The sequence below is a fragment of the Diabrotica virgifera genome, chromosome 7 (genome assembly GCF_917563875.1).
Source record: "Diabrotica virgifera virgifera chromosome 7, PGI_DIABVI_V3a".
Taxonomy (NCBI): Eukaryota; Metazoa; Arthropoda; class Insecta; order Coleoptera; family Chrysomelidae; genus Diabrotica; species Diabrotica virgifera.
The window spans coordinates 1,977,648-2,004,071 of NC_065449.1; the positions used below are offsets into that span (position 1 = coordinate 1,977,648).

Sequence of the window (26,424 nt, forward strand, 5' to 3'; positions counted from 1 at the left end):
AAAAAAATAAACACAATGCCGTGGTACTATTTTCCAAATCTATCTTTGTCTTACAACGCACTCAGCCGAATATAATATTGTCAGTCAGACACTGACAATCAGTGACAATTTTAAATATTTGACATTGCATCGGGAATATGTTGAGTTATTGATTAAATTTTATTTAAATATAGTGTATTTGATAAATAATTGATTTAAGACGTGAACTTAATAAAAAGTTATTTATTGTGTATTATTTGTGGAAGATCCAAGCAGAGAATACATCAGGATAATATATTCTGTGATCCAAGTATTTTGTTCTTAAAGATGTTCAAAATTGTAAGCGTTCCATAACAATATATTATTAAAAAATCACTTTAACACTTTTCCTCTTTTCTCGATTGAGTATTAGTCTTTGTTGTACAAATAAATTATTACAATCACTGAATACATAGTTGGTGAAAAATTATCACATTTATTAACGTAATTAATAATTTCCAATTATAAAAATAACAGTTATCCAAGAACATTCAAAACCCATCTCTTTAAATTAATGATGACATTTTCAAGTAGAATGACATTTAGTAATGTTTACATATCCATACCAGTGTGAATTTTACTACGCGTAATTTGCCGTGTAAAGACAGAAAAAGTAGGGATACACGTAAAATATTTGCGAATTATGTACCCATAGCCTTAACTGATGATGTATTTTACATTCATTTAGAGAAATACACAATTATTAGTGTGAAAATAGAAGAAAATTTCAAATTCTATTGTTTCTAAAGTTGTAGTCTTAAAATATTAGGGTTGAAACCATGTATAATCTCTGCTACTACATAGTCTTTCGCTTTTCATTCCGTTTGGCTATGTGTAGTTATTCTTAAAAAAAAAATGAAATATTTTCATTTGTTAACCATTCTTTTATCTTATCCACTGTCCAGGGATTCGGTGGTTGCTTCTATCCTATCTATTGCTAATTTCTACTATCCAATACTAGAACAGGTATTTCATGTGAACTTAGAAGCAGTTTTTCTTTCAACTATTTTACAAACATCTCTGTACTCAAGTTATCAGTAGTAATTGCGCAAGAGCTCTAAAATTACTGAATTTTTTCTGAGTGACACTTTGACAGTATTATGTCCAAGTGTCACGAGGGCAAAAATTCTATATTAATTTTAGAGATCGATTAATTTGTTGCGATTATTTCATGAATAAAACTGTTCAAAAGCAAAATTTTATTGTAATTTATTTATGTAAGTACAAATTGGTACAATTAAACACACAGTTGTTATAAATATATTTGACGGTTGAAAGTCATCACTTTTATAATTTTTAAAACATTAATTGTCATTAATGTCACTGAGTGTATTATGTCACTGACATAATATACTTGACGACGGGAAATTATCAAAAATTATCGATTTAATTTAGATTTCTGTAGCTTTCTATTGGTCAGAATCTCCTATGAATAAAATAATCAGTTTAATTTTTATTTCTGTAGCTTTCTATTGGTCAGAATCTCCTATGAATGAAATAATCGTGATAATCAACTGATTTTGATGAAAACACAAGATTAACTCCAATAAAATGTGAAAATTGAAATGTGGAAATGTGAAAAGTTAATAACAGAATGTTGGATTCGTGAAAATCCCATCGAGGCAATTAACCCAGTAGTCATATACAATCCAAATGAAGATACTGACTACACAGTGATTATGAATATGCATCTAAATTCTTGATAATGGTAAAGGTAATATGTTTTCATTTTCTCATTAAGAAAAATTTTGAGTGTTATTGTTATTATTTAATCAGTAAACTCTTATTACTACAATTCAGAAATAATAGAATTTAAATTTTCTTCTAATTTTGCACTAATAATAATTTTATATTTCTCTAAACTAATGTCTATTCTAAATCTTTTACTTTTAATGATAAAAATGTATTATTCTACTACTTACAGTTGAGTGCCTGAATCTTTACCCGTGCGTCATCATTTAAAGCATACGAAATAAGTTGATGATAAGTCAGAAATTGAAATTTACTAAACGCAACAGCAAGTGACAGTAAGTGACTTGCTGTTGCGTTTAGTAAATTTCAATTTCCGACTTATCATCGGCTTATTTCGTATGCTTTAAATGATGACGCACAGGTAAAGATTCAGGGATTTAACTGTATAAATAGAGATTAGAAAAAAGAAAAAAATAAAACAAAAATGTTAATAGCTTTTCTCTAAATGATATTCCCTCTGATAACTTTAAATATATCTTGTAGTGGAATAAACTTACAGAAGGTTTCCAGTTAACTAACATTTTAAACACAACCTTTGACGAAATATAAAATAGGTGAGAAATATATTTGTACCAAAAATTTTATTTAGCATGTATAAGAGGCATGTATCTTATCTTTTAGTATTTGATAAAGTAAATTTATATCTTTCTGCAATTTTTTTAATTACAGCTTTTTGTTATTTTAGTGGCATTGTCCTTTTCATGAGTATTTTTCAGTGCGTAACAAATGATAGGAAAAAGGGTAAGTCCATGATAATACACATTTTTGACATTTATTCTAACATGACATTTTAGTTAAATCTGACAGTTGTCACATTTTATTTTCAATTTGGAATAAAAACAAATCAAATGTGTTTCTTGCATTTATAAAATGGTATTTTCTTTGATTTGTATAGTCTTATAAATTATACAGATTATATTTGTAATATTATTATCTAATTAAAAAAAAATATTTTTTTTATTAGGGCGCCATCTATCGACAACTAGAATAACTAGAATAAATGTTGTAAATGTCTGTAATCACGAACGTGCCTTTTTTTCTGTCACATACAATTTAATGCGTTAGAAAGAAATCGAAAAACTGTGACGCACTGAAAGATGATCATGAGAAAAAGAATATTATATTTAATAATAATCAATAATAATAGTCCGTTTGTTTTGGAATTGTCTTTTAATCTGTCTCTATAATCTTTTGTTAAGGTTATTAGAATAATATTAGCCAAGTCGATAAGATAACTACTATTGCTCATTCACTTCCTTAACAACAGGAAACAGCTTATTAAAACAAAATTTACCTATTGGACCACAACATACACACGAGTCCAGATAAGATAGACAAATTATATCGAAATGTTTACCAAAAAAATTCAAGGAAGACTTGGATAAATTTTCTTCGATAAGAAAAGGGACCATACGTGATACTAGCCCTAAGAACTAAATATTCAGACAAATGAAAATTATTGAAAATGTTCATCTTGACAACCTTGCTTATTGAATTAAAAAACGAAATAAATCATGCAGTAAAGTCTATCATTAATAATAAGTATTGAAATGGTTTATTTATAATTTTTTGTTTACAGTGAAATTCAGTTTACATACAATAAATTGTCAATTAATTAAGCTAATATTCTGTTGATTATCGATTGATGGATGTATTGGTGATAAAGTTTTCACAAATTTTTATTTTAAAATTCTATTGTCTAACTAAATTTAATCTCCCAATATTATGCTTAAAAGATGAGTATCATTTTTCTTAATAACTAATAATAATTACTCTACAAATTCTGAGAAATACAAATAATAAAAATAATATATCTGATCATACCTGCAAGTCTGTATTGATTACAGAAATATTTAAATTTCACACTTTAGCAAATGTTCTTCTTCTAGTAATTCCTTCTCCTATCACAGGTTGGCTATTATCACAGCCATCTGTACCTTATTGGTGGCTGCTCTGAAAAGAACTACTGAGCTGCAACTATACTCTTATGGTTTTCAGCCATGAAATTCTTCCTCTTCCTATGGATCTTTTACCTTAATTTTAGCTTGCATTATGAGCCTTAATATCTCATATTTCGCAACTTTGGTAATGTGGCCTAAATATTCCAAGTGTTCAGCTTTCCATTCCATACAACGAAAGTCAAGAACACATAGCATCGTAAGACTCTTGTCCTCATCTCCAGAGGAAGGACTTAATTAACAAACATTTTTTTCAATTTTATAACGCTTGTCTTACAATTTCAATGCGTGTCCTGATTTCTCTACCTTGATCAATGTTTTCATTTACCCAGGATCCCAGATATTCGTAGTTATTCACTATTTCTACTTGTTTAGCCCTAACCCTGTAGCATAAAAATCCTGCAATCTAAACTATTAGCCCTAACAACTAAATATTATACAAACGAAAATTGATTGAAAATGTTATCTTCACAAACTTACTTATTGAATTAAAAAGATCAACAATACATGTTCAAGGTACATGTGATTTAGAACATTTTTGATTTTTTTTATCATTAATGTATCTCCAGAAATGAGCTGGATTATCTTTCATGTTGTTACCAACAGTTTTTATACCGGGTGGTGAATTGGAAAACGGGCCATGGGAAACTCGATGTAAAATTCTAAACTGTTGAATTCCTGCTTCCCTAATTATTTTACATCAAAATTCATAAGAAACTATTTGTAGAGGATTGAAATCTGTATTGAAAACAACTGTTAAAATTGTTCTACGAACAATAATTATTCAAAATTTTGTAAAAATATAATACAATTTTCAGAGTAATACGCCAAAGTTAGGCCACACACAGTGCAATAATGTGTATAAGGTTGCATTTGGTGACAATGAAGTTATTATATTAACAATCTGAAATGCCAATTTTTTATTTCTTTTATCATTTATTGTTTAAAACACAATTAAGTTGATAAGATACCCTCAGTTAAGGAGAATTTATTAATAATAAAGATATTTTCTTCAGTCAATAGTGTGCGCACTGCCAGTTAAATAGTAACGTGTGGCCTAACATGCCCACACATACCTACTGCTGTAAATACATTATAATTTTCAAAATTTTGGAATGTGTTTAAATCGTAGAACAATTGTAACTTTTGTTTTTAATACATATTTCAATACTCTACAAATAAGTTTTCATGACTTTTGATGTAAAATAATTAGGGAAGCAGGAATTCAACAGTTTAGAATTTTACATTGAGTTTCCTATGGCCCATTTTACGATTCACCACCCTGTATAATTAGAGTGACATTTTTGAGTTTCTATTTTACATTTAGATCTTAGTTAGAATATATCAAGTAATCAGCTTCAGATTTTGTTACCAGATATTTTTTGTGACTAATTTTCTTTGAAATAATTACCTACATTTTTTTAAGTATAGGGAAAACCATTTCGGACAGTTACGAGCTTTTAATGAGTTTTCTTGGAATAAATTGATATTTATTATTTTACTTAATTTTTCTTCCCTAATTGGGGCTGTTTGTTCTGCAATTCGGTGTCAAATCGACCAATAACCGCTCTGTGACTGTTTGCCCTTTTTTAAGAAGCTGATATAGATCACGCTTTGCGAATCTATATAACTGCTTTAAAACATAATAACCAAATGTTTACTGCATATTTTAGTTAAATATAATAACCTATTTATACTTACTCTAATAGCATTTTTGAGGGTTTCAGCTTCTTGCCTAAGAGAATCCAGTTCGTTCATACTGTTCGACACAAAACAAATTTACTCCTCCTGCAAAGAAAAAAAAGAAAAATATAAAATTTATTGTTAAAATAGCCCAAAATTAGTACAAACTTTAAAATGGATAAAATTAGCTCCTTCAAATTAGTCCATGATTCTTTACTCGTGCCTCATCATTTAAAGCATACAAAATAAGTCGGAAATCTATTCCACGCAGCAGCTAGTGAGAGAAAGTGGGTACTGCTCCGATCACGGATTAAATTTAAAAATTTGACGTCAAATAAGTAGAACTTCAAATTTTGGTGCAGAATTACAGCTACATTTAAAGTAGGTAACTTAATAAATTGTTTTATCATTAGTGATATTATTAAATATTTGTTATAATTGTTATAATATAAATATTTGAAAATAAAATATTTTCCTTTTGTTATTTATTTCGCTTTTGCGCAAATTTCTAAATGCAAAAAGAGGACAATAAAACAGCAAAATATCCAACAAACTGACAGTGACAAGTAAACAAACCAGAAACGTCACAAATTGTACTTAAAATCTGAAAAGCCTCATTTTTGTACCTATCTCTTTTCGATGTAGATACTGAGTCTAGAGCGTTTATAAAAATAACATGTGTGTCTTTACTTTAATAACAGGCGGTATATGGTTTGTCTTTAGTTTCATGCGTGGAAGATAATGATGCTAGATAAAAGTACAGTAAAACCTGCCATATCCGGATCAATGTGGCGACCGACCGATCCGGATATGAAAAAATCCGGATATAAAGACCACTACTTCTTTTATAGTCTCTGAAAGGTTTTCTCCTTCTTGTATTCTGAGTGCTATTCCTAAAGTTTTTGAGAGCATTATTTCCGATTATTTAAGTTATGACTTCTCGCCAATTATAGGGGCCCAACAATTTGGATTTACATCCAAAAAATCAGCAGAATTGGGTCTCATAACAATGTTGATTTTTTGACAGATGCTCTTGAGAGGGGTTTACAAGTTGACTCTGTGTATACTGACTTTTCCAAAGCTTTTGACAAAGTTAATCATGAGCTCTTGATTCATAAACTTTATTTATATGGAGTTGATGACCTTATATTGAAGTGGCTCAAGAGCTATCTTACGCAAAGATCGCAAATTGTCAGGGTTAATCATCACTATTCTCATACCATCTCTGTTACCTCAGGTGTACCACAAGGATCACACTTGGGACCTCTGTTGTTTAATATATTTATCAATGATCTAATACCCTGTTTCCAAGTAAGTGAAACTTTGTTATTCGCTGATGATTTAAAATGTTTTAAAATAATCACATGTGAGGCTGATTCACTTAGTCTACAAGGTGATATTGATCGCCTATCAAACTGGTGTATGCAAAATGGTATGTGTTTGAATGCATCCAAATGCCATATTCTTCGTTTCCATCGAACTCATCATCCAATCATCTTCGAATATAGTATAAATAATCTGACCTTACATTCTGCCTCTGAAACTAGGGATCTAGGCGTGATCCTTGACTCCGCCCTTAGCTATAAATCACACATTTCCAGTACAATACAGAAGTCTATGAAGATGCTTGGCTTTATAAAAAGAACCACCAGAGACTTTACAAACATCTCAGCTAATAAATCACTTTATTTCTCCCTGGTTAGATCTCATTTCGATTACTGTTCCACAATTTGGTCCCCCTATTATTTTTTTTTTTTTTTATTTATTTATTTTACGGGCAAGCCCAATTCTACAAAAATACATAGTGTACAGAAAAAAAAAACAATAACATAATATAATATAAAAAACAGACATACAGAAATACAAATATAATATTAGAAGTAAATATGTACTATGAAATAATATCATAAAACCAAGTTAACAAATTACAAAACCAAGTTAACAAATTACAGACGCTTCACTCAAACATTGATCCCATCTAAATTTCTTTTAAAACGACTGATGGAGTTGTCGAACAGTTGTAAATTGCAAAGGGAGTTTGCTAAATTCAAGACTCTGGGTACGAATGAAAAAAGTGAATAATTAAACCTGTGGAATGGTACATAAAATGTTCGCACTTGTCTAGTGGTGCGAGGTGGTACAAACAGTGCGATCTTATTAAGTAGTTGAGAACAACTGCATATACCATTTAAGATCTTGAATAATAGCAAAAGGTCCCTTTGTTTTCTCCTGCTTGCAAGAGAAGGGACCTGCAGTTGATGCTGCCATACAGCGTAATCTTGATAGGTATGAAGCTTAAAAGCAATGTAACGGAAGAAACTATTTTGGACTTGTTCAAGTTTCCTAATGTAGACCAAATAGTGTGGGGACCACACTGAAGAACAATACTCAAGGTGAGACCTGACCAAAGAGAAGTAAAGAACTCTAATACTGGATATGTTTGTAAAATCACGAGTTGTTCTTTTTACAAAACCCAGCATTTTCATAGATGTTTGAATGACATTGATGATGTGAGTATTGAAACAAAGAGAGTTTTCCAGTGTAATCCCCAAGTCCTTGATTCTATTAACAGTGTTGAGCAATTGGCCATCAATGTAATAGTTTGATAATATTGGGTGGTGAGTACGGTTAAAGTTAATTACATGACATTTGATTGAATTAAGGTTCATACCGTTAAGTGAACACCATGCAGAGAGGTTATTCAGTTCTGATTGCAATATGGCAGCATCATAATGATTTTTTATAACTTTAAAGCACTTCAAGTTATCAGCAAATAGCAAGGCGTTACAATCGTGAAAACAGTTGGTAATATCATTAATAAATATATTAAAGAGTAATGGACCCAAATGGGACCCCTGTGGTACACCTGACTTAACTGGAAAGGTTTGTGAGTAAAAGTGGTTTACTCGAACTTGTTGAAATCTTTCGGTTAAATAATTTTACTCATAAACTGAAACTTGAAGCTGTCCATCACAATTTTCTGAGATATACTGCTACTAAGATGCATGTATACTATGACTATTCTGTATTAGAGCGCATACTGAACTTACCTCCTCTTGAGGTACGCAGAAAACAAAGAGACTTAATAATTTTATTTAAAATTATCAACGGGCTGTGTAACTGCCCCGAGCTTCTCTCCAAAATATCTCTATTTGTCCCCAGTCGTTCGACTAGGCAGGTGTAAACCTTTTATGTCTCTTTTCATAGGTTCAATTATTCTTACAACACATTTATTCCTAGAGCTCTTCGATTAGCTAACTCATTAAATAACCTCGAAATTTTTAATATATCAGTTTCCCGCTTCAAAAACCATATTTCTTCCCTAACTTTTTAACTGTTTAATATTTTCGGTCGGAGCTTTTGTATTGTGGTTGGTGTTACATGACATATATGTATTAGATAACTCAGAACCGTTATACGGTTATACCTTGGAACATTTCTGAATTGATTTAGGTGATATCTTTTGTTTGTAATTGTACTGACCTATATGTTATCTTATTCTTTTTTTTCTTTTTCTTTTTTGTAACTGTACTACTCATAGAATTATTTTCTTTCAAACCACTTTGCTATGTTATGATAATTTATGTTATATAATTGGTTAACATTAATGTTAAGTATATAATTGTATAATTATGTTATATAATTTAGAACACTGTAACATTTATATCTGAATAGGGCTTGCCCGTGAATAAATAAATAAATAAATATATTCCAGTAATCAACGCCGTTACTAACTTTCGTCGATAGACACGTTTTATAGATTCTATAATACATTATTTCGCCATCTTTTAGTTCTTCTTTTAATGCATTGTCTAACAGCAGGACTGACTTTCTCGGTAGATTTCGGTAGAAGATCCGGACGGCGCAGAACTGTCCGGATATGGGGAGGTCTGGATATGACAGGTCCAGATATGGCAGGTTGTATTGTATGTGTTTTACTGGACTCAAGTGTGTATGATTTAAGAAATATGTGGCAGATGACATTGTGTTGCAAATATGCAAACTAAAACTCTAGAATATGACTGTTTATTAACAATTTCACTGTCTGATAATGGTGAGTGATAATGGGTGTGAGTGAAATTGATTCACCAAAACAGTACGTGTATTTTTGTGCTCCTCTAAATTCAAGTTTTTGTGTGGAAATACTTAATAATCAAAGTTAAGTTTGGTATCAAAGTAAAGTACAAGTGATAACCTTTCATCTGATCAGAAAAACTTCGTAAAACAGTTTTATTTTAATGGTCTACATTGCATTAAACTGGTAATTAACGTAATTCTTTTTACCAATATGAAAACTAATTTCATTTTTATGGTGTGAACCAGGTCATTTCTGACTCGTTTTGTTTATGTTAATGAGTTCTGAACTCAAAAGGCAGTGGCGTATCAATTTTGAACTTGAATAAATTTTATTAAATAATTTTATTAAATAATCCAGTACCATGGGATCAACAGAAAAATGTGCTAAATGTAATTATGATTGTGTGTTTAAAGAAAGCAAAACGGAATTGTTTGGTTTTCCTTGTGACCTATGTAAAAGAATTTATTGCAAGAAGTGTTCCAACCTCTCCTCTTCTGAAATTCGTGTTATAGTGATGGTATCTAGAGTTATGCCTTTTTATTGCCCCCCATGTCGAGAAAATGTAATTGGGATTCCAGATCTTATAAAACGTATCAATGTATTAGAGGAGGCTGTTCAAGATCATAACTCCAACACTCAGGGAAAATTCATTTCTATTTAACAACGTATCATAAGAATTGAGGATACAATTAATAATTTAACTACTGCCGCAAATGAGTCTTCGAGCATTAGTTCTAACAGTAAGCATGTCAAAATAGATGCTACTAACTCCATCTGCCCATTGGAAAGTAACGTTGATGCATTTCTGGAAGAATTGGAAGAAAGAAAAAAGAAATCAAGTAATCTGATTATTTACAATTTGGATGAATCTACCAAGCCTACAGTCCATGAGAAAGAAGCTGATGATCATAGCAGAGTTGTAGCTGCTCTAACTACCATTTGCAGTAGTGTGAATTTAAAACATGTTTTTCGTCTTGGCAAAAAAACTAATGTAGTCAATGTTAAGCCTAGGTTAATCAAAGTAGTATTAAACTCTGAAACAGAAGTGCTTAATATTTTGAAAAATAAAAATAAAGTTGATAAGACTGTGTTAGGTAATTTACAGATAAAATCTGACTTAACTAAACTTCAACGTGATTATCTTTTGAAAGTAAGAACTGAGTTAACTAGTAGGGTTGCGAATGGTGAGACTAACTTAACCATTAGGTATATTAAGGGGGTACCCAAAATAATGGCAGCAAAAAACTAACAACTTCCAATGCAGTAAACCAACAGCTTTCTTATTGTAATAATGTAAATAGTATTTATCAGAGTATACCTGTTAATACGGATATTATATATGTAAATGCTCAAAGTATAATTGGTAATTATGATAAAAAAAAAAAAGCTTTCCAAATGTTTGGAAGACCAGTTTCCTATTGCCCTTACACAAAACAGGTGACAAAAGTCTTGTGTCCAACTATAGACCTATTAGTATCCTAAACTCTATTCCTAAACTATTCGAATCACTTGTCTGCGATTTCCTTACACCCTCCTTGAACGGTGTTCTTTTGGAACAGCAGTTTGGTTTCAGGCGCCATAAGTCAACTGAACTCAATTTGCTGACATATACTAACTTCTTACTGAACGCCTTGGACGAAGGACTACAGGTGGACGCCCTGTACACCGACTTCTCTAAGGCTTTCGACAGAGTTAATCACAATATTCTATTAGAAAAATTGCAGCGATTAGGGATACATGGTTCACTTCTGCTGTGGCTTAGGGAATATCTTCTGGACAGAAAACAAATCGTCAAGCTCTACAGCTATTTTTCCTACGAAATAGTTGTCCCTTCGGGCGTACCGCAGGGATCTCATCTTGGACCTTTGTTGTTTAATGTTTTTATTAACGATATAAAAGACTGTTTCCAATATGCGAAATTTCTTTTATTTGCTGACGATGTTAAGTTTTACTGCCACATTAGGAATCCACTCGACTGTTTAAGGCTTCAGTCCGATTTGAATCGGTTGAATGAATGGTGCAGCAACAATGACATGGTTCTCAACTCCTGCAAATGTTTTCACATTTCATTCACGCGTTCGAAAAGTCCTATCTCTTTCACATACAAAATAGGTGATATAAATATCACAACAGTCACATCCATAAAAGATCTTGGAGTTACACTTGACTCTGGACTATCTTTCAATATTCATATAAGCAATATCATCTCAAAATCGCTTCAACTGTTAGGTTTTATTAAAAGATGCTCCCAAGACTTTAAGCAGTTGAGATCGTTTAAACTGTTGTACTGTGCAATGGTGAGGCCAATCGTGGAATATGCATCTTGCGTCTGGTCACCCGCCTATGAGACATACAACTGTAAGATTGAAAGGATCCAGCACCTATTCCTTAGGTTCGTCGCATTCAAAACAAACCGTAGAGACTGGAATTATATGGATCTTGAACTAGAACTTAACATTGACACCTTATCAAGCAGACGGAAAAAGAAGGACATGTACATGTTGTATAATATTATGAATTCAATTCACGACTGCCCTGAGCTCCTGGAGGAAGTAGGTTTACATATTCCCTCCAGAATCACACGTTCAAGATCTACGTTTCATACTCCCATCAGCAGAACTAACTTCACTGCAAATTCTTTCATCTCGAGGGTTTCTAGACAGGCAAATGCTTGCTCCAATTGTGTGGATTTCTTTGCGGATAGTTCGCGATTTTTAAAAACGCTAAAAGATTGCACCCTCTAGTTTTATGTTCTTGAATATTTTAAACTTGTGATTATGTGTCTTTACCTGTTATTTTTACTTTTTGACTTGCTTTATTGTCGTAGTGTTTATTGTATCTTATTGTATTTTACGTATATTTGTAATATTTTGTTAGTTCTTCATATCTTCTGTAATGTTTTATTGTAATGAGCTTTGCTCGTAAATATATATAAATATGTCAAAGTTTACTTTGCTATAATCCTAAAGTGTTGCTACTTAGCGAAACTAGAACAGCTTCTGATGTTGAAGAGAAGGAAATTTACATTGAAAAATACAAATGCATTCGATGTGATTCAACTAGTCGCCATACTGGCGGAGTCTTAATATATATTCAAAGTAGTTATGAGTATTCTGTTGTGAAAACTTTTGTTCTGAACAAAAACTATTGGTGCAAGGTTGTTAAAATTAACTTTTTATCATCTATTTGGTTGGTGGGTTGTCTCTATCATTCACCTTCAAGTTCTGATGCTAAGTTCTTGGATGATTTTGAAAATATGTGTGATTGTATTATTGCTAGGAATTTCAATTTTGTATTAATCGGTGACTTTAATTTGAATTTTTTTGCTGATACTTTTTATGTTAGGAAGGTTAAAAACCTATTATCAAACTATGGTATAAGACAGGTAATAAACAAACCAACACGCATAACAAATACAAGTAAAACGTTAGTTGATTATGTACTTACAAATGAGGATCAAATCACATCCAACGTTCATGATTCTCCTAAAATTAGTGATCACTCAGTAATATCAGTAAATCTTAATAATACGAAATCCACATCTAATATGATTATTAAACAATATAGAAATTTAAATGAAAAAAATTATTTGAAAATAAAAACTAACTTAATTTCATATAACTGGAATTTGGATTCTACTGATGTGGATGTTATCTACCAACAAATACATGAAAATTGTAAAATTGAAATTGATAATAATGCACCTATTCAGACTTGTAAACATAATCCTAAATTACCATGGTTTGATAATGAGGTTTATAAAAAAATTAAAATTCGTGATGATGCATATAAGAGTTTCAAATCATGTGGTCATGAAACACAAAAACAAGTTATGTGGAATAATTTCAAAAAACATAGAAATGATGTAGTTAGTACTTTAAAGTCCAAAAAATCTGCATACTATTATAATCAAATAGATAATTATAGATCAAATCCTAAAAACATGTGGAAGACACTAAAAAAATTGGTCAATACAAATACAAAAGATACACTTAAATGTGTTCAATTTCGATGTAACATCACTGGTGAAATAGCCGTTAAAAGAGACAGTATGGACATATCTATGGGTTTTAATGAATATTTTGTTGAGAGTATTTCTAGTATTGTAAGTCATGCAGATTTTTTTAATGATTGGATAAATGTAAATTGTAATCTTTATTTGCCATTTGACAATTTTGTACAATTAACTTTGAAAGAGTTAGGTTCATTTATGAATGTGTTAGATAATAAATATTCTAACTATGAAATTTTAAATGGTAGAACGTTAAAGGAAATTTATGAGACAATTGGTCACATCATACTAAACTTAATTAATACGTCACTGGATGCTGGTAAGGTGCCAGATCAGCTTAAAACTAGTACAATTATTCCTATCCAAAAGATCAGTAATACAAATAAGGCTGAGGAATTTAGACCTATTAATACATTACCGACAATTGAGCCTGGAGCTAGTTGTTTATGAGCAATTAATGGAACATGTAAAAAGGAATTCAATTTTAATAGAAAATCAATCTGGGTTTAGAAAGAACCATTCTTGTGAAACTGCATTACAACTAACAATCTGCAAGCTAAAGAATGATATAAAAGATGGTAAATATACTATTGGAGTTTTTTTGGATCTGAAAAGAGCTTTTGAAACCATTGACAGAAACATTTTATTAGCTAAAATTGAACAATATGGAGTTTCCGGTAAGGTTTTAAGTTGGTTTGAAGATTATCTAAGCAATCGCAGGCAAAAAGTATGTTTTAATAATACAGTATCGACTGAGAAAGACATTTTGGTAGGGGTACCTCAAGGTAGTGTCCTTGGACCACTCCTCTTCATATTGTATATAAATGATATAGATTTGTTTTTGGATTGTGAATTTCTCAATCTTTTTGCTGATGATACTTTGATAGCATGTAGTGATGTTAAGTTAGAGAATGCTGTAGAGAAGATGAACAGAACACTTGATCGAGTTAATAAATACCTCAACATGAATAAATTAAAACTAAATATTGATAAAACCAAAGCTGTTATTTTTACTACTAAATATAAGTATAGTTTAATAAATTTAAATCTGATTAATTTACACATTAACAATGAAGAGATCAAAATTGTAAAAACGGCAAAATATTTAGGTTTTCAGCTTGATAACGTGCTGTCATTTGATGGACATTTTGAGTATATAAGTAAAAAAATTTCAAAAAAATTGTACTTTTTCACCAGAATAGGTCAAAATCTGTCGACTGAGACTAAAGTAACTGTATATAATACAATAATACAGCCACACTTTGATTACTGTGCATCGATTGTATATTTATTCAGTCTTAATAAAATTAGTCAGTTACAAAAACTTCAAAATAGAGGGATGCGCATCATATTAAGAACTAGTAGAATAACGCCAATATTGATTATGTTAAAATCACTTGAATGGTTGTCAGTTCGTCAACGTTTGCATTACCTAACCATGGTTTTTGTGTATAAAATATTGAACTCGTTGGCTCCATCTTACTTTCAAAAATATGTTTCTTTTCAGAGAGATGTACATGATTATAATACAAGGGGTACAAATAATCTACATATTGTCGAGTTTAAAAATAGCTTTATGATGAATTCTTTAATTTGCAAAGGGTTTAGAGAATATAATGAACTACCTCTCGATTTAAGCACTTGTAGAAACATTAATACATTCAAGTACAGTTTAAAAAAATATATTATAGAGAATAGGATGTGTTGAATGTATTTGCGTTGCCTTGTATGTATACTTATTGTGCTTACATTAATCGCATTAATATTTTATTCAAATGTTTGTGGCTTTCGATATTGACATTTTAATTAGTTTGAGTTTTTTACTTTTTAAATTTTAAATTATCAAATGTTTGTGGCTTTAGGTATTGACATTTTAATTTAGTTTTAGTTTTTTACTTTTTAAATTATGTTATGGACTATATCAATACTTGTATTGTTTTGACTATATGTACTTTAGCATGTTTATATTAGGTTATCCTATTTCAAATAAAGTATTATTATAGAGCGTTTATAAAAATAACATGTGTGTCTTTACTTTAATAACAGGCGGTATATGGTTTGTCTTTAGTTTCATGCGTGGAAGATAATGATGCTAGATAAAAGTACAGTAAAACCTGCCATATCCGGATCAATGTGGCGACCGACCGATCCGGATATGAAAAAATCCGGATATCAAGACCACTACTTCTTCTATAGTCTCTGAAAGGTTTTCTCCTTCATATATTCCAGTAATCAACGCCGTTAATAACTTTCGTCGATAGACACGTTTTATAGATTCTATAATACATTATTTCGCCATCTTTTAGTTTTTCTTTTAATGCGTTGTCTAACAGCAGGACTGACTTTCTCGGTAGATTTCGGTAGAAGATCCGGACGGCGCAGAACCGTCCGGATATGGGGAGGTCTGGATATGACAGGTCCGGATATGGCAGGTTGTATTGTATGTGTTTTACTGGACTCAAGTGTGTATGATTTAAGAAATATGTGGCAGATGACACTGTGTTGCAAATATGCAAACTAAAACTCTAGAATATGACTGTTTATTAACAATTTCACTGTCTGATAATGGCATTGTTGCAAGAGAAATCCTTGCTGACAGGTTCCAGTGCCATTTCCATCTTTAACCATGTCCCAAGTAGCTAGTGTCCATGCACACTAGCCCAAGGGACAGATAGCTTTATCTGCACTCCAAAGCATGGTGAACGCCTCGTATCATATTTAGAAATGAAAATATTGTTAGTGCTGAGATTCGAACTGGTGTACTCTGGCCAATGAATCATATATGATTCAAAGAACCTAAATGTGTCCCTAATACATACATCCATGAATCAAATGTTATTTAAGGGTAGATGTGCTCGAAATATTAAAAAATTGTTGAAGGTGATAGACCCTGGGTATATGTTTCCATTGCGACAGTGAACTTGTTTAAAACATACTACAATTTCATCATGTTATTATCTTGTCAATTGTTTACAGAAATACAATAGAAGGTAGACAATAAGTATAGAACATTGCAAATATTTGTTGTGATATGTCTAAATAATGTTTTGTTTATTTACTGTAAATTTAGATGACACAGTTGATCAATTTATTTATTACCCACAAGGCCAACAGACAACAATATTTCCTAATTTAAAATAAAATACTGAATATTTTTAAGGTTATATAAAATACATTGGTACCAATAAATAAACAATGGAACAAATAGTATTAACAGATCTTATAGAATAGAAGGTATTTGTCTTCTAAGAATGTTAGTTGATACTGTTGACAAAATTATAATTCTAATATTAAAAAAAAGGGAATAAAAATAGTCCACAAAACTACAGAGGTAAAAATTTGTTAAATACTACCCTAAAACATACAGCCAAAATTTTATAAGAACTAATGAATCAGAGAATAAGTTTAGCAGGTGAACAACAGCGTTTTTGTACTGGAAGATAATGTATAGATGCAATATTCGTCATAAAGCAAATTACTGAGAAATTACTAGAGTAGAAAAGACCACCATTTCTGTGTCTGACTGACTTACTTAAAGAAAGTATTTGACAGAGTAAGACTCAAAGATGTAGTCTTCTGTATAATAGAGAAGAGCCCTATGCTCTTCACTTTAATCATGGACGAGATTATCAAAAGTGTCCACAAAGGAAGATAATACAGAATAATGGGAAACAAAAAAGTAAGAATACTCTGTTACTCAGACAACACAATATTGACAGCCCAAGATGAAGATAGTCTGTAAAGATTACTCCACATATTTAACATAAGAGCAAAAGAATTTAATATGACAATCCCAACTCAGAAAACTAAACTAAAACAACAGTAATCAGCAAAGAACCAATCAGATGTAAAATAGAAATTAATGGCATCAGTATTGAACAAGTAATGGAAGCAAAACACCTTGGAATTACACTGTCATGCTACAGAAACCTGGACAAAGAAGTGAGAAATCAAGTATAAAAAACAAATAGACTAGCAGGATGCCTTAACCTACATATTAACACTGAGATGAAGTTAAGAATTTATAAAGTCAGTGTAAAACCACTAATGACATGCATCAGAAATAGGACCAGCTACATACACAACACAAAGATTACTGGAAGCATCAGAGAGATCGAAAGAGGTATAAAGACATTAACCGCTTAACGCACTGATTTATTTGCAAAAATACCTTACAAAATTATCTATTTATTTTATTACAGTGAAATAAACTAGGAACAAGGTTATTGTAACCTACATAATCTAAAGTCAAAAACTCATATCTTATTGGAAAAATATAAAATAAGAAATACCCCCATGCGCCTGAGTTAACTCGAGTGAGTGCGTTAAGCAGTTAATTATAAGAAAATATAATGTTCAGGGTATAAACGAATGGCCACCATATAGAAAAAAAGAATGAAATAAACACACAAGCAGAATGGGGGAGACCCATGCGGTCAAAATAGTAAGAGATAATCACCAATTGGTAGGAGTATTGGCAGACTGGGCAAAAGATGGAGTGACAACATTCCTTAAGGTACTAGTACACTTTAGAAGACCAAAAATAAACATTTTTTCAAGATTTTTTTTCTGAGAACCTTTATTAGAAATGAACATAAAAACTTTTTACATATTAATATCTAAATCTTGGAGAATACAAAAAATATATCTTTTTTCATTTATGCACGTACACTAATATTGTAGAGGTAGCCAAAGTTGAGGCCTCAAAAAAAAGTAGTTCCGATGGCGGACAGTTAATCTCAGGATTGGGATCTTTGAAACAAAAAAATTGTAAGGCATTTGAAAAAGGAAGGTTTCATACATGACAATTTACCACAGTGAAAAATTCTGCAAAAAAAGATTCTATGGAAATTTGAAAAATTTTTGTGAAAAAATTGCCCGTTTTTCATGGTTAAAAAATATTTATTTTTTGGTCAAATTGTGGTAAATTGTCACGTAAAAAACCTTCCTTTTTCAAATGCAGTACGATTTTTTTGTTTCAGATATCCCAATCCTGAGATTAACTGTCCGCCATCATTTTTCAAGGCCTCGACTTTTGCGCCCTCTACAACATTAGTGTACATGCATAAATGAAAAAAGATATATTTTTTGGACACGCGACTTTCCCCAACATGACTCTACCTTATCAGCAGAGTCTACGAGAAGTGTACAGTAAATTGAAGCTGTAATTACAAAAAAAAAGAAATTATGTATGTCTTTGTACTCACTTTATAACGCTAAAAAAATTACGGGATCTGGATTTCAATGCATATTTCTTTTATAATTCTCGTATCAAAGTTACGCGTGAAGTTAGTTGTATTGATGACAGTTGGGGAAAGATCCGTGACCCATATTGTTTGTACTCTCTAAGAGTTAGATATTAACAAAATCAATGGGAAAATCCCAGTAGCTGGCTGTATACCAGGGGTGGGCAAATACTTTTAAGCGCGGACCAAAATGAAATTTTCAAAATGTCTCCCGGGCCGGAGACCTATACCCAGTATGTACGCTGCGCACACAATAATGTTTTTGGTGGAGGATTTTCTCCGTCCAAGAAAGTTTTTTGACATAAATACTATAAGCATCATTTCAAAGCATTTTAACAAATACATTTGACTGTTAATAATAAATAATAGTAATAATCAATTGTCTTACTTATGTGTACATGCGAACAATTTGTTCCCAGTAAAATTACGAAATTTTTAATATGGTCCATTATATTAAGCCATAACAGGGATCCAGATAAAAATGAAATTTAGAAATTCAAGAGCAGCATTTTTGAAGATAAGGAAATTTCTGAGCAACCAAAGATTCAATCTGCAAATCTGATATCGCATGGTAAAATGGTAGGTCAAGTCAACCATCATAGTCGAAATTCAAAGGTGTCAACTGATCTAGTATGGTCATGTAGAAAAAATGGACGACGACAGGCTACCTAAACAAATTTTAAAATGAAGAAGGAAGAGAGGAAAGCTTAAACAATCCTGGCTGGGTGTCATTCAGAAGACAATGTTGGAAAGGAACGTTCACCCTGGCGAATGCAACGACGGACGAAGCTGGAAACTGGGAACCGGAAGGCAGAGAATCCTATAAAAAACCGGGATGATAATGAAAAATGTTATGTCCACTCAATTCTTCATTATTGGATTGTTAATGCTGACTTAGTGAGAAAGCTTTTGAGATGTGGCTTTTTAGGAGAATTTTGAAAATACCATGGACCGATCGTATTATATACGAATGAAATGGTGTTGCACAGAATGGAAAAGGAACAGAGAACTTTGACCATCATTAAAGGGAGAAGGACACCAAGGAGACACTAATAAATGATAAGTATGTTGTTGTAAGTTGTTGCAGCAGCTGATTATGAAGGGCAAAATCGAAGGAAAAGGGCCCTGGAAAGTAAACACACAGACGCTTTTAAGAAAAGCAGAAGATAGAGATTCATTATTTATATGAACACTACAGACACTAATACTGTTGATTTCAACAAAATCGAATAAAAGGGATTAAGAACGTAGGCGCAAAATTTCAGACCAATGCTTTTTAAATGCGTTCCTTTTTTTTAATCGTGAGAAAGCTAATAAATATTTTTGAAAAATTTAAACGCAGAATGAAAGATTACATTATTACCGAGGGCCAAAAGTCCCTTAGAATAAACAAAAAGTTTCTTTGGAATGAGATATTTGAAATTAAAAATCACACTATTTTTTTTTCTTTTTTGTTCACCCCTGCGACTTACTAAAATAAGCATTGTAGAAGTTTTTAGGGACTTTCGGCCCTCGGCAGTATAATTTTCTCAGGATTCGAAAAAAATTAATGCATTTAAAAAGCATTGCGCCTATGCTCTTAAAAAAAAGCTTGCGGGATTTTTCAACGGGCCGGATAAAGTAAGCAAAAGGGCCGGATCCATGGCCACAGTATTTCCATGTTAGAATGAATGCAAAAGGTTAAAATTGTGACTAGTTAATGAAAAATGTGGTAATATTTACGTTCTGCTTAGTACATGAAACTAGCAACCTTATGAAATTGGTAACATCGAAAAATATGTTTTACATGATAACTATATAATATTTATAGCGACTCAAAGTCGATGTTAAGATTATATGTGTTAGGAGTGCTCAAAGGGCAACATGGTTCCCTGCTCGATAAAAAACTTTTGGTTCTTGCCAGTTCAATGGACACAGACCAGCAAAGGTGAAGGAGATGACAATCTAATTATTAGACAAAAGCGACATGACAAGACAGGTAGTCAATTTTTGGTTATGAATTTAAAAATAGTGTTATTTAGAATTTAGATTAAATTAGATTTTAATGAAAAAGTCGAAAAGGCTACTCTCTATTACAGAAAGAACTGTTGTTAATGTTAAATTGATAAAATCTTAAGCCAGTTTTCAGACAGACCAACCATCTTCTATTTTAGAAATTATTCTCGTTTTATCACACTGATGTGGCATCATTAAAAATTTACTTTGACCAACTTGTCAAATCTGACAGATGTTAAGTAATTAAATAAGTCATCGAGGACTGGACCTATTGCTTTTTATTATGTTTAATCATTTAATTATTCAGTTATAAGTGAATTTCGTAAGATTAACTTAACCCTCTCTCTGTTTATTAAATTTATTAGATAGTTTTTTGTTATTAATGATAAAAATAATACCTATCTATTAACTTTATATATTTTTAAATGTTATTTTTTTATTTAGATTTAGTGCAATTCAGTTATCTGTAATGGCAACAACGAAGTGATTCACGAACCATTGTGTCAAGTTTGAACACAGGTTTTACATTGGGAAAAAAAAGTGTACCAGTTTTTTATGACGGGAAGTATACAAAACTAAAAAAAAAACCTCTCATAGAAGTTGTGCAAATGAGCTATTTTTGTGTGTAGGTACCTTGTTTTAATGAACTTCATAAAAGTTAAATAAGATAAGATGCTTATTTCCATTTTTTTGTACAGTGAATAATGTTTATTTGGTAAATAAAGTTTTACATTTTTGGTAAATAAAGCTAGAAAATGTTTTACAGGGATCAAGTTCCAATAGGGCCCACATTTCTCATGAAAAAATCTAAAAAATTGTATGAGGCATGTAAGCATTTAATGTAGAAAATTAGATGACAGAACTGGAAGCAAGTGGTGCAAAATTGAAAACACTGGATTGAATTAGACGGATCTATGTCCAAAGTTGGATTACTTAAGGCTGAAGAAGATGTAGCTTCTAGGCCATATTGGTCCATTTCTACAATCATTATCATCATCATTCTCTTTGCCTTATCCCTATGCGGGGTCGGCTTCCCTAATTGCATTTCTCCACACAATTCTATCTTGGGTCATATCAATGTTTACCCCCTTTACCAACATGTCCTGCCTTATCGTCACCCCCCAGGTTTTCCTCTCCTACTCCTTCCAGGAATCTGCACTTCATCTATTCTTCGTATTGGGTGATTAACGTCTCGACGTTGAACATGACCAAACCATCTTAACCTATGCTCTCTCATTTTGGCATCAATTGGTGCCACACCTAGACTTCCCCTAATATACTCATTTCTGATTTTATCCTTCTTTGTCACTCCACTCATCCATCTAAGCATTCTCATTTCTGCCACATGCATTCGTTGTTCCTCTTTCTTTTTCACTGCCCAACATTTAGTTCCGTACATCATAACCAGTCTTATGGCTGTTTTATAAAATTTTCCCTTCAGCTTCATTGGAATTTTTCTGTCACACAGCACACCACTCGCTTCTTTCCACTTCATCCATCCAGCCCTAATTCTACTGCATGCATCTCCATCTATTTCTCCATTACTCTGTAATACCGATCCTAGGTACTTAAAACTATTGCTTTTCCCAATCATTTCACCATCCAAAGATATCATTTTATTTATAGTAACTCTATCTTTAAATGAACATTCCAAATACTCTGTTTTTGTCCTACTAAGTTTTAAACCTTTTTCTCCCAGAGCTTGTCTCCACTGTTCCAGTTTTTGTTCTGTCTCTTTCACTATTTCCTACTAACACGACATCATCAGCATACATTAAGCACCATGGAATGTTTTCCTGTAGTTTCGCTGTTATCTGGTCCAAAACTAATGAGAATAAATACGGACTAAGCACCGAGCCTTGGTGCAATCCTACTTTCACCTGAAATTTATCAGTCTCTCCCACACCTGTCCTAACACTAGTCGTTTCTCTCTCATACATATCTCTCACAATCTTTACATATTCACCAGGGACTCCTTTCTTATTGAGTGCCCACCACAGAATCTCTCGAGGAACTCTATCATATGCTTTCTCAAGATCAATGAATACCATATGAGCGTTGGTCTCTTTATTCCTGTATTTTCCATCAGTTGCCTTACAATGAAAATTGCATCTGTTGTTGATCTTCCCTGCATAAAGCCAAATTGATTATCGGATATTTCGGTTTCTTCACATATCCGTCTATCAATTACTCTCTCCCACATTTTCATGGTGTGGCTAAGTAGTTTTATAGCCCTGTAGTTTGTACATTGTTGTATGTCTCCCTTGTTTTTGTAGACAGGTACTAATATACTGCTTCTCCATTCGTCTGGCATTTGTCCAGCTTCCATAATTCTATTAAATAGACCTGCTAGCCAACTTATTCCTGTCTCTCCCAATGCTCTCCATACTTCCCCAGGAATATCATCTTGTCCGACTGCTTTTCCTTTCTTTATTTTTTATTAAATTATTTTCTAAATGGTCCATTTCTACAATCATACATAGTTAAATAAGTTCCATCTGCCCAGCAGCTACTAGTCAAGTCAAGTCATTTATTCATGTTAATATACAAAAGTACTTACATACGTCAAAAAATAGTGTACAACTTTGGTTCACAGATATAAAATACAACTATAAAAACACAAGATATAAAATACAAATATAAAAACACAAGGCATAATATGAAATAATACATACATCAATTAAGACAAACACTTTCTGGGTTCCTAAGAATAATAAACAAAGTACAATTCAACAATTCACAACCCAGTTCCAAACATTAAAGTTAAAATTTGAAAATTCATCACTGCTGTAAAATGCCTGACTTATGAGAAAATTCTTTAGTTGTTTTCTAAATTGTAAAATTGGCAATTCTGTAATTTCAGTAGGCAAGTTGTAGAATGTTACACCATAAGAGTTTGGTCAGTCTCTACTTCTTTGGAGCCTGGTGTAGGGGGCAATATTAAGGCATGCTTATTTCTGGTTTCATATCAGTGTACATCCTCATGTCTTTGATGACAATCTATATTTTGTTTCACATGAACAAGACTCTCTAGAATAAATAGTGAAGGCAGAGTTAGTATGTGCAATGCAACAAATGCTTGCCGACATTCTTTCTGATAGGACAGGCCAGCAATTCTCCTTACTATTCTTCTCTGAATACGAAAGACATCCAAAATTGCATAGCTGATGTGTGAATGACACAGTGCAAAATATGCCTGTTGTAAAGTGAACTGAGATACACACTCTACAAAATCTCACACAGACTACAAAATGTGTTGACCCCGTAGGACCAACATAGCTTGGTAAGGCAAAATATGTTGGCCCCATCGGATCAACATAGCCTGCTGAGGTAAGATCAGTGTTAATTCTGTAGGACCAATATGGCAGTGAGATTATTAATGAAAAGGAAATAATCTCATGAGAAATGGGTAATCTACATGCAACAAGCAACTTGAAATCTCTGTCAGGTGTATTGAAACAACATCTGACCACCAGAAGCAATCAATAACTAGTGTTTTATATAAAAGTTAATTGACACTTTCTTTAATGTTTCGAACAGTGAATTTGTAAACTGATTTCTTGAGCTCATTAGCAATAGGGTGACACTTACGATTTTGAAATAGTCAATATCCATCAAGAATAAATTAATTACATATGAAAATCGCAATAGATAACAATCTATGTTGTCTAAAAATAAGTATGTGATATGATAATTCTCAGAAAAAGCTCTTCAAGCATTAGCAAAACGAATTACAAAAATTACATTTGAACTTCCCGCCTCGATTTATTAAGAAATGGTTGGGACACACCTACAATTGAATTGTAAATTATAAACACTAGAATACTTATATAGCTCAATTAGCATAGTTTATAATATTTCGTAATACACTAGTACTACTTTACAGGACTAAATTATCTGAAGCAGGGCCGCTAGACAAGCAAAACAGGAGTACAAGTTATAATTTGACAGCCGCCATGACAGTCCCTGCACCTGCTATTAGCCTTCATTTGTTTCCATATAAAGGCCGCCTACTATGATTTTACGGACTACTATAAGCAATTAGGGATTCGCTGGGGTATATTCTAAGTAAATGACTTACTTTCCAAAGCTTTACAGCTGTCCTAAACCAATCACCTATAAAACTATCCAATGGTGCTCGGAAAATCACAACCACATCGGTTTGCATACATAGAAAATATATTGTCCACTCCTAATATTCATGTAGAATTTGTCTGTAGAGGTCTCATAGATGTAAACGCATTACCCGCACAATCTACACGCCGATTTTACAATTTTTCACTGGGTTTTTCACCACTATCGTTCCTTGGGCGCGGTGAATACGACCGGTTACCGTCCCTTCCCGTCTATCGTAACGATTATGGACCCGATTTGTGACGTCAGTTCTTCCATCTTGTGGGATTAGCGCCATCTTTTGATTGGATATTCAAGATTATCCTGAAGGATGCGCCATCTCGTGTTAAGACTAGAAAGGATAAAATTAAAATCAATAGCATTTAAGTAGATTTCTTTTTAAAAATACGATTCGACATTTTAAAAAATATGAATATTGGAGCAAAATTAGATAAATAAAACAGGGACAGAACGATAAAGAAAGAAAGTGGGACATAATGTTTTTGGAAATAAGAAATAGAAAATGGATACTGGCAGAAAATTAAACTTATGCTGATTGAAAAAGCGAAACAAAATAACGTCAAAGATGAATGGAATGTTATTCAAAAAATAATTATAAATATAGCAAAACATAGTGGTGGGAGCCCAAAAGGGGATTTTTGCAGTTACTCGAGCGCGTCAGAAAATCACATGGGGAGAAACTAAACTTACGTGCATAGAAATCGGCCCACTTGAAAATTTGGTCATTTTTGATGTTCCATATTTTCTAAACCTGTTGGCCGATTTAACTGATTTTTCGAACATGCTATAGCCTGGTTCTTTATTTATTATAGTATTTTATAAATGCTAGAATACTCCACAGGGTCATGCGAACTTTGAGAAAAAACACAGTTTGATTTGGTACACCCGGTATAGGTATACAATAAAAATTTACCTGTTTAGCAACAATAGTATTACAGTGTTATTGCTAAATAATCAGGCTATAATATGTTCAAAAAATCACTTAAGAGGATCGGTACGTATTTTCGGCTGCAATGCTATTCAAATGGGGATTCATTTTTTTCGAATCCTGAGAAAACTAATAAGTATTTTTGAAAAATTTAAACGCAGAATGAAAGACTAGGTTATTAGCGAGGGCTGAAAGTCCCTGAGAACTTCTATAATGTTTATTTTAATAAGTTACAGGAGTGAAAAACTAAGAGAAAATTTAGTGTGATTTTTAATTTCAAATATCTCATTCAAAATAAACTTTTTAGTTATTCTAATGGACTTTCGGCCCTCTGTAATAATTTAGTCTTTCATTCTGCGTTTAAATTTTTCAAAAATATTTATTGGTTTTTTCAGGATTCGAAAAAAATGAACACAATGCCGTGGTAATATTTTCCAAATATATCTTTGTCTTACAACACACTCAGCCGAATATAATATTGTCAGCATATATTGTCAGTCAGACACTGACAATCAGTGACAATTTTAAATATTTGACATTGCATCGGGAATATTTTGAGTTATTGATTAAATATTATTGATATATAGTGTATTTGATAAATAATTGATTTAAGCCGTGAA

At 32.0% G+C, this 26,424-nt stretch overlaps 1 protein-coding gene across 2 annotated transcripts in view; it reads right to left on the minus strand.

Moving 5' to 3' along the window:
• LOC126888358 (guanine nucleotide-binding protein G(I)/G(S)/G(T) subunit beta-1) overlaps positions 1 to 25,121 on the minus strand; it is a 77,947-nt gene extending 52,826 nt beyond the window's left edge. Inside the window, exons 1-2 of one of the 2 annotated variants that reach the window (XM_050656535.1) lie at positions 24,824 to 25,121; positions 5,430 to 5,516 (exon numbers count right to left, since the gene is read on the minus strand). In XM_050656535.1, the coding sequence (XP_050512492.1) occupies positions 5,430 to 5,486 (57 nt within the window). In that variant the 5' untranslated portion in view covers positions 5,487 to 5,516; positions 24,824 to 25,121. Of the gene's footprint in view, positions 1 to 1,940; positions 1,960 to 5,429; positions 5,517 to 24,823 lie in introns of those variants that run through there. The other variant, XM_050656536.1, reaches the window with a different exon arrangement.
• Positions 25,122 to 26,424: the final 1,303 nt, after the last annotated feature.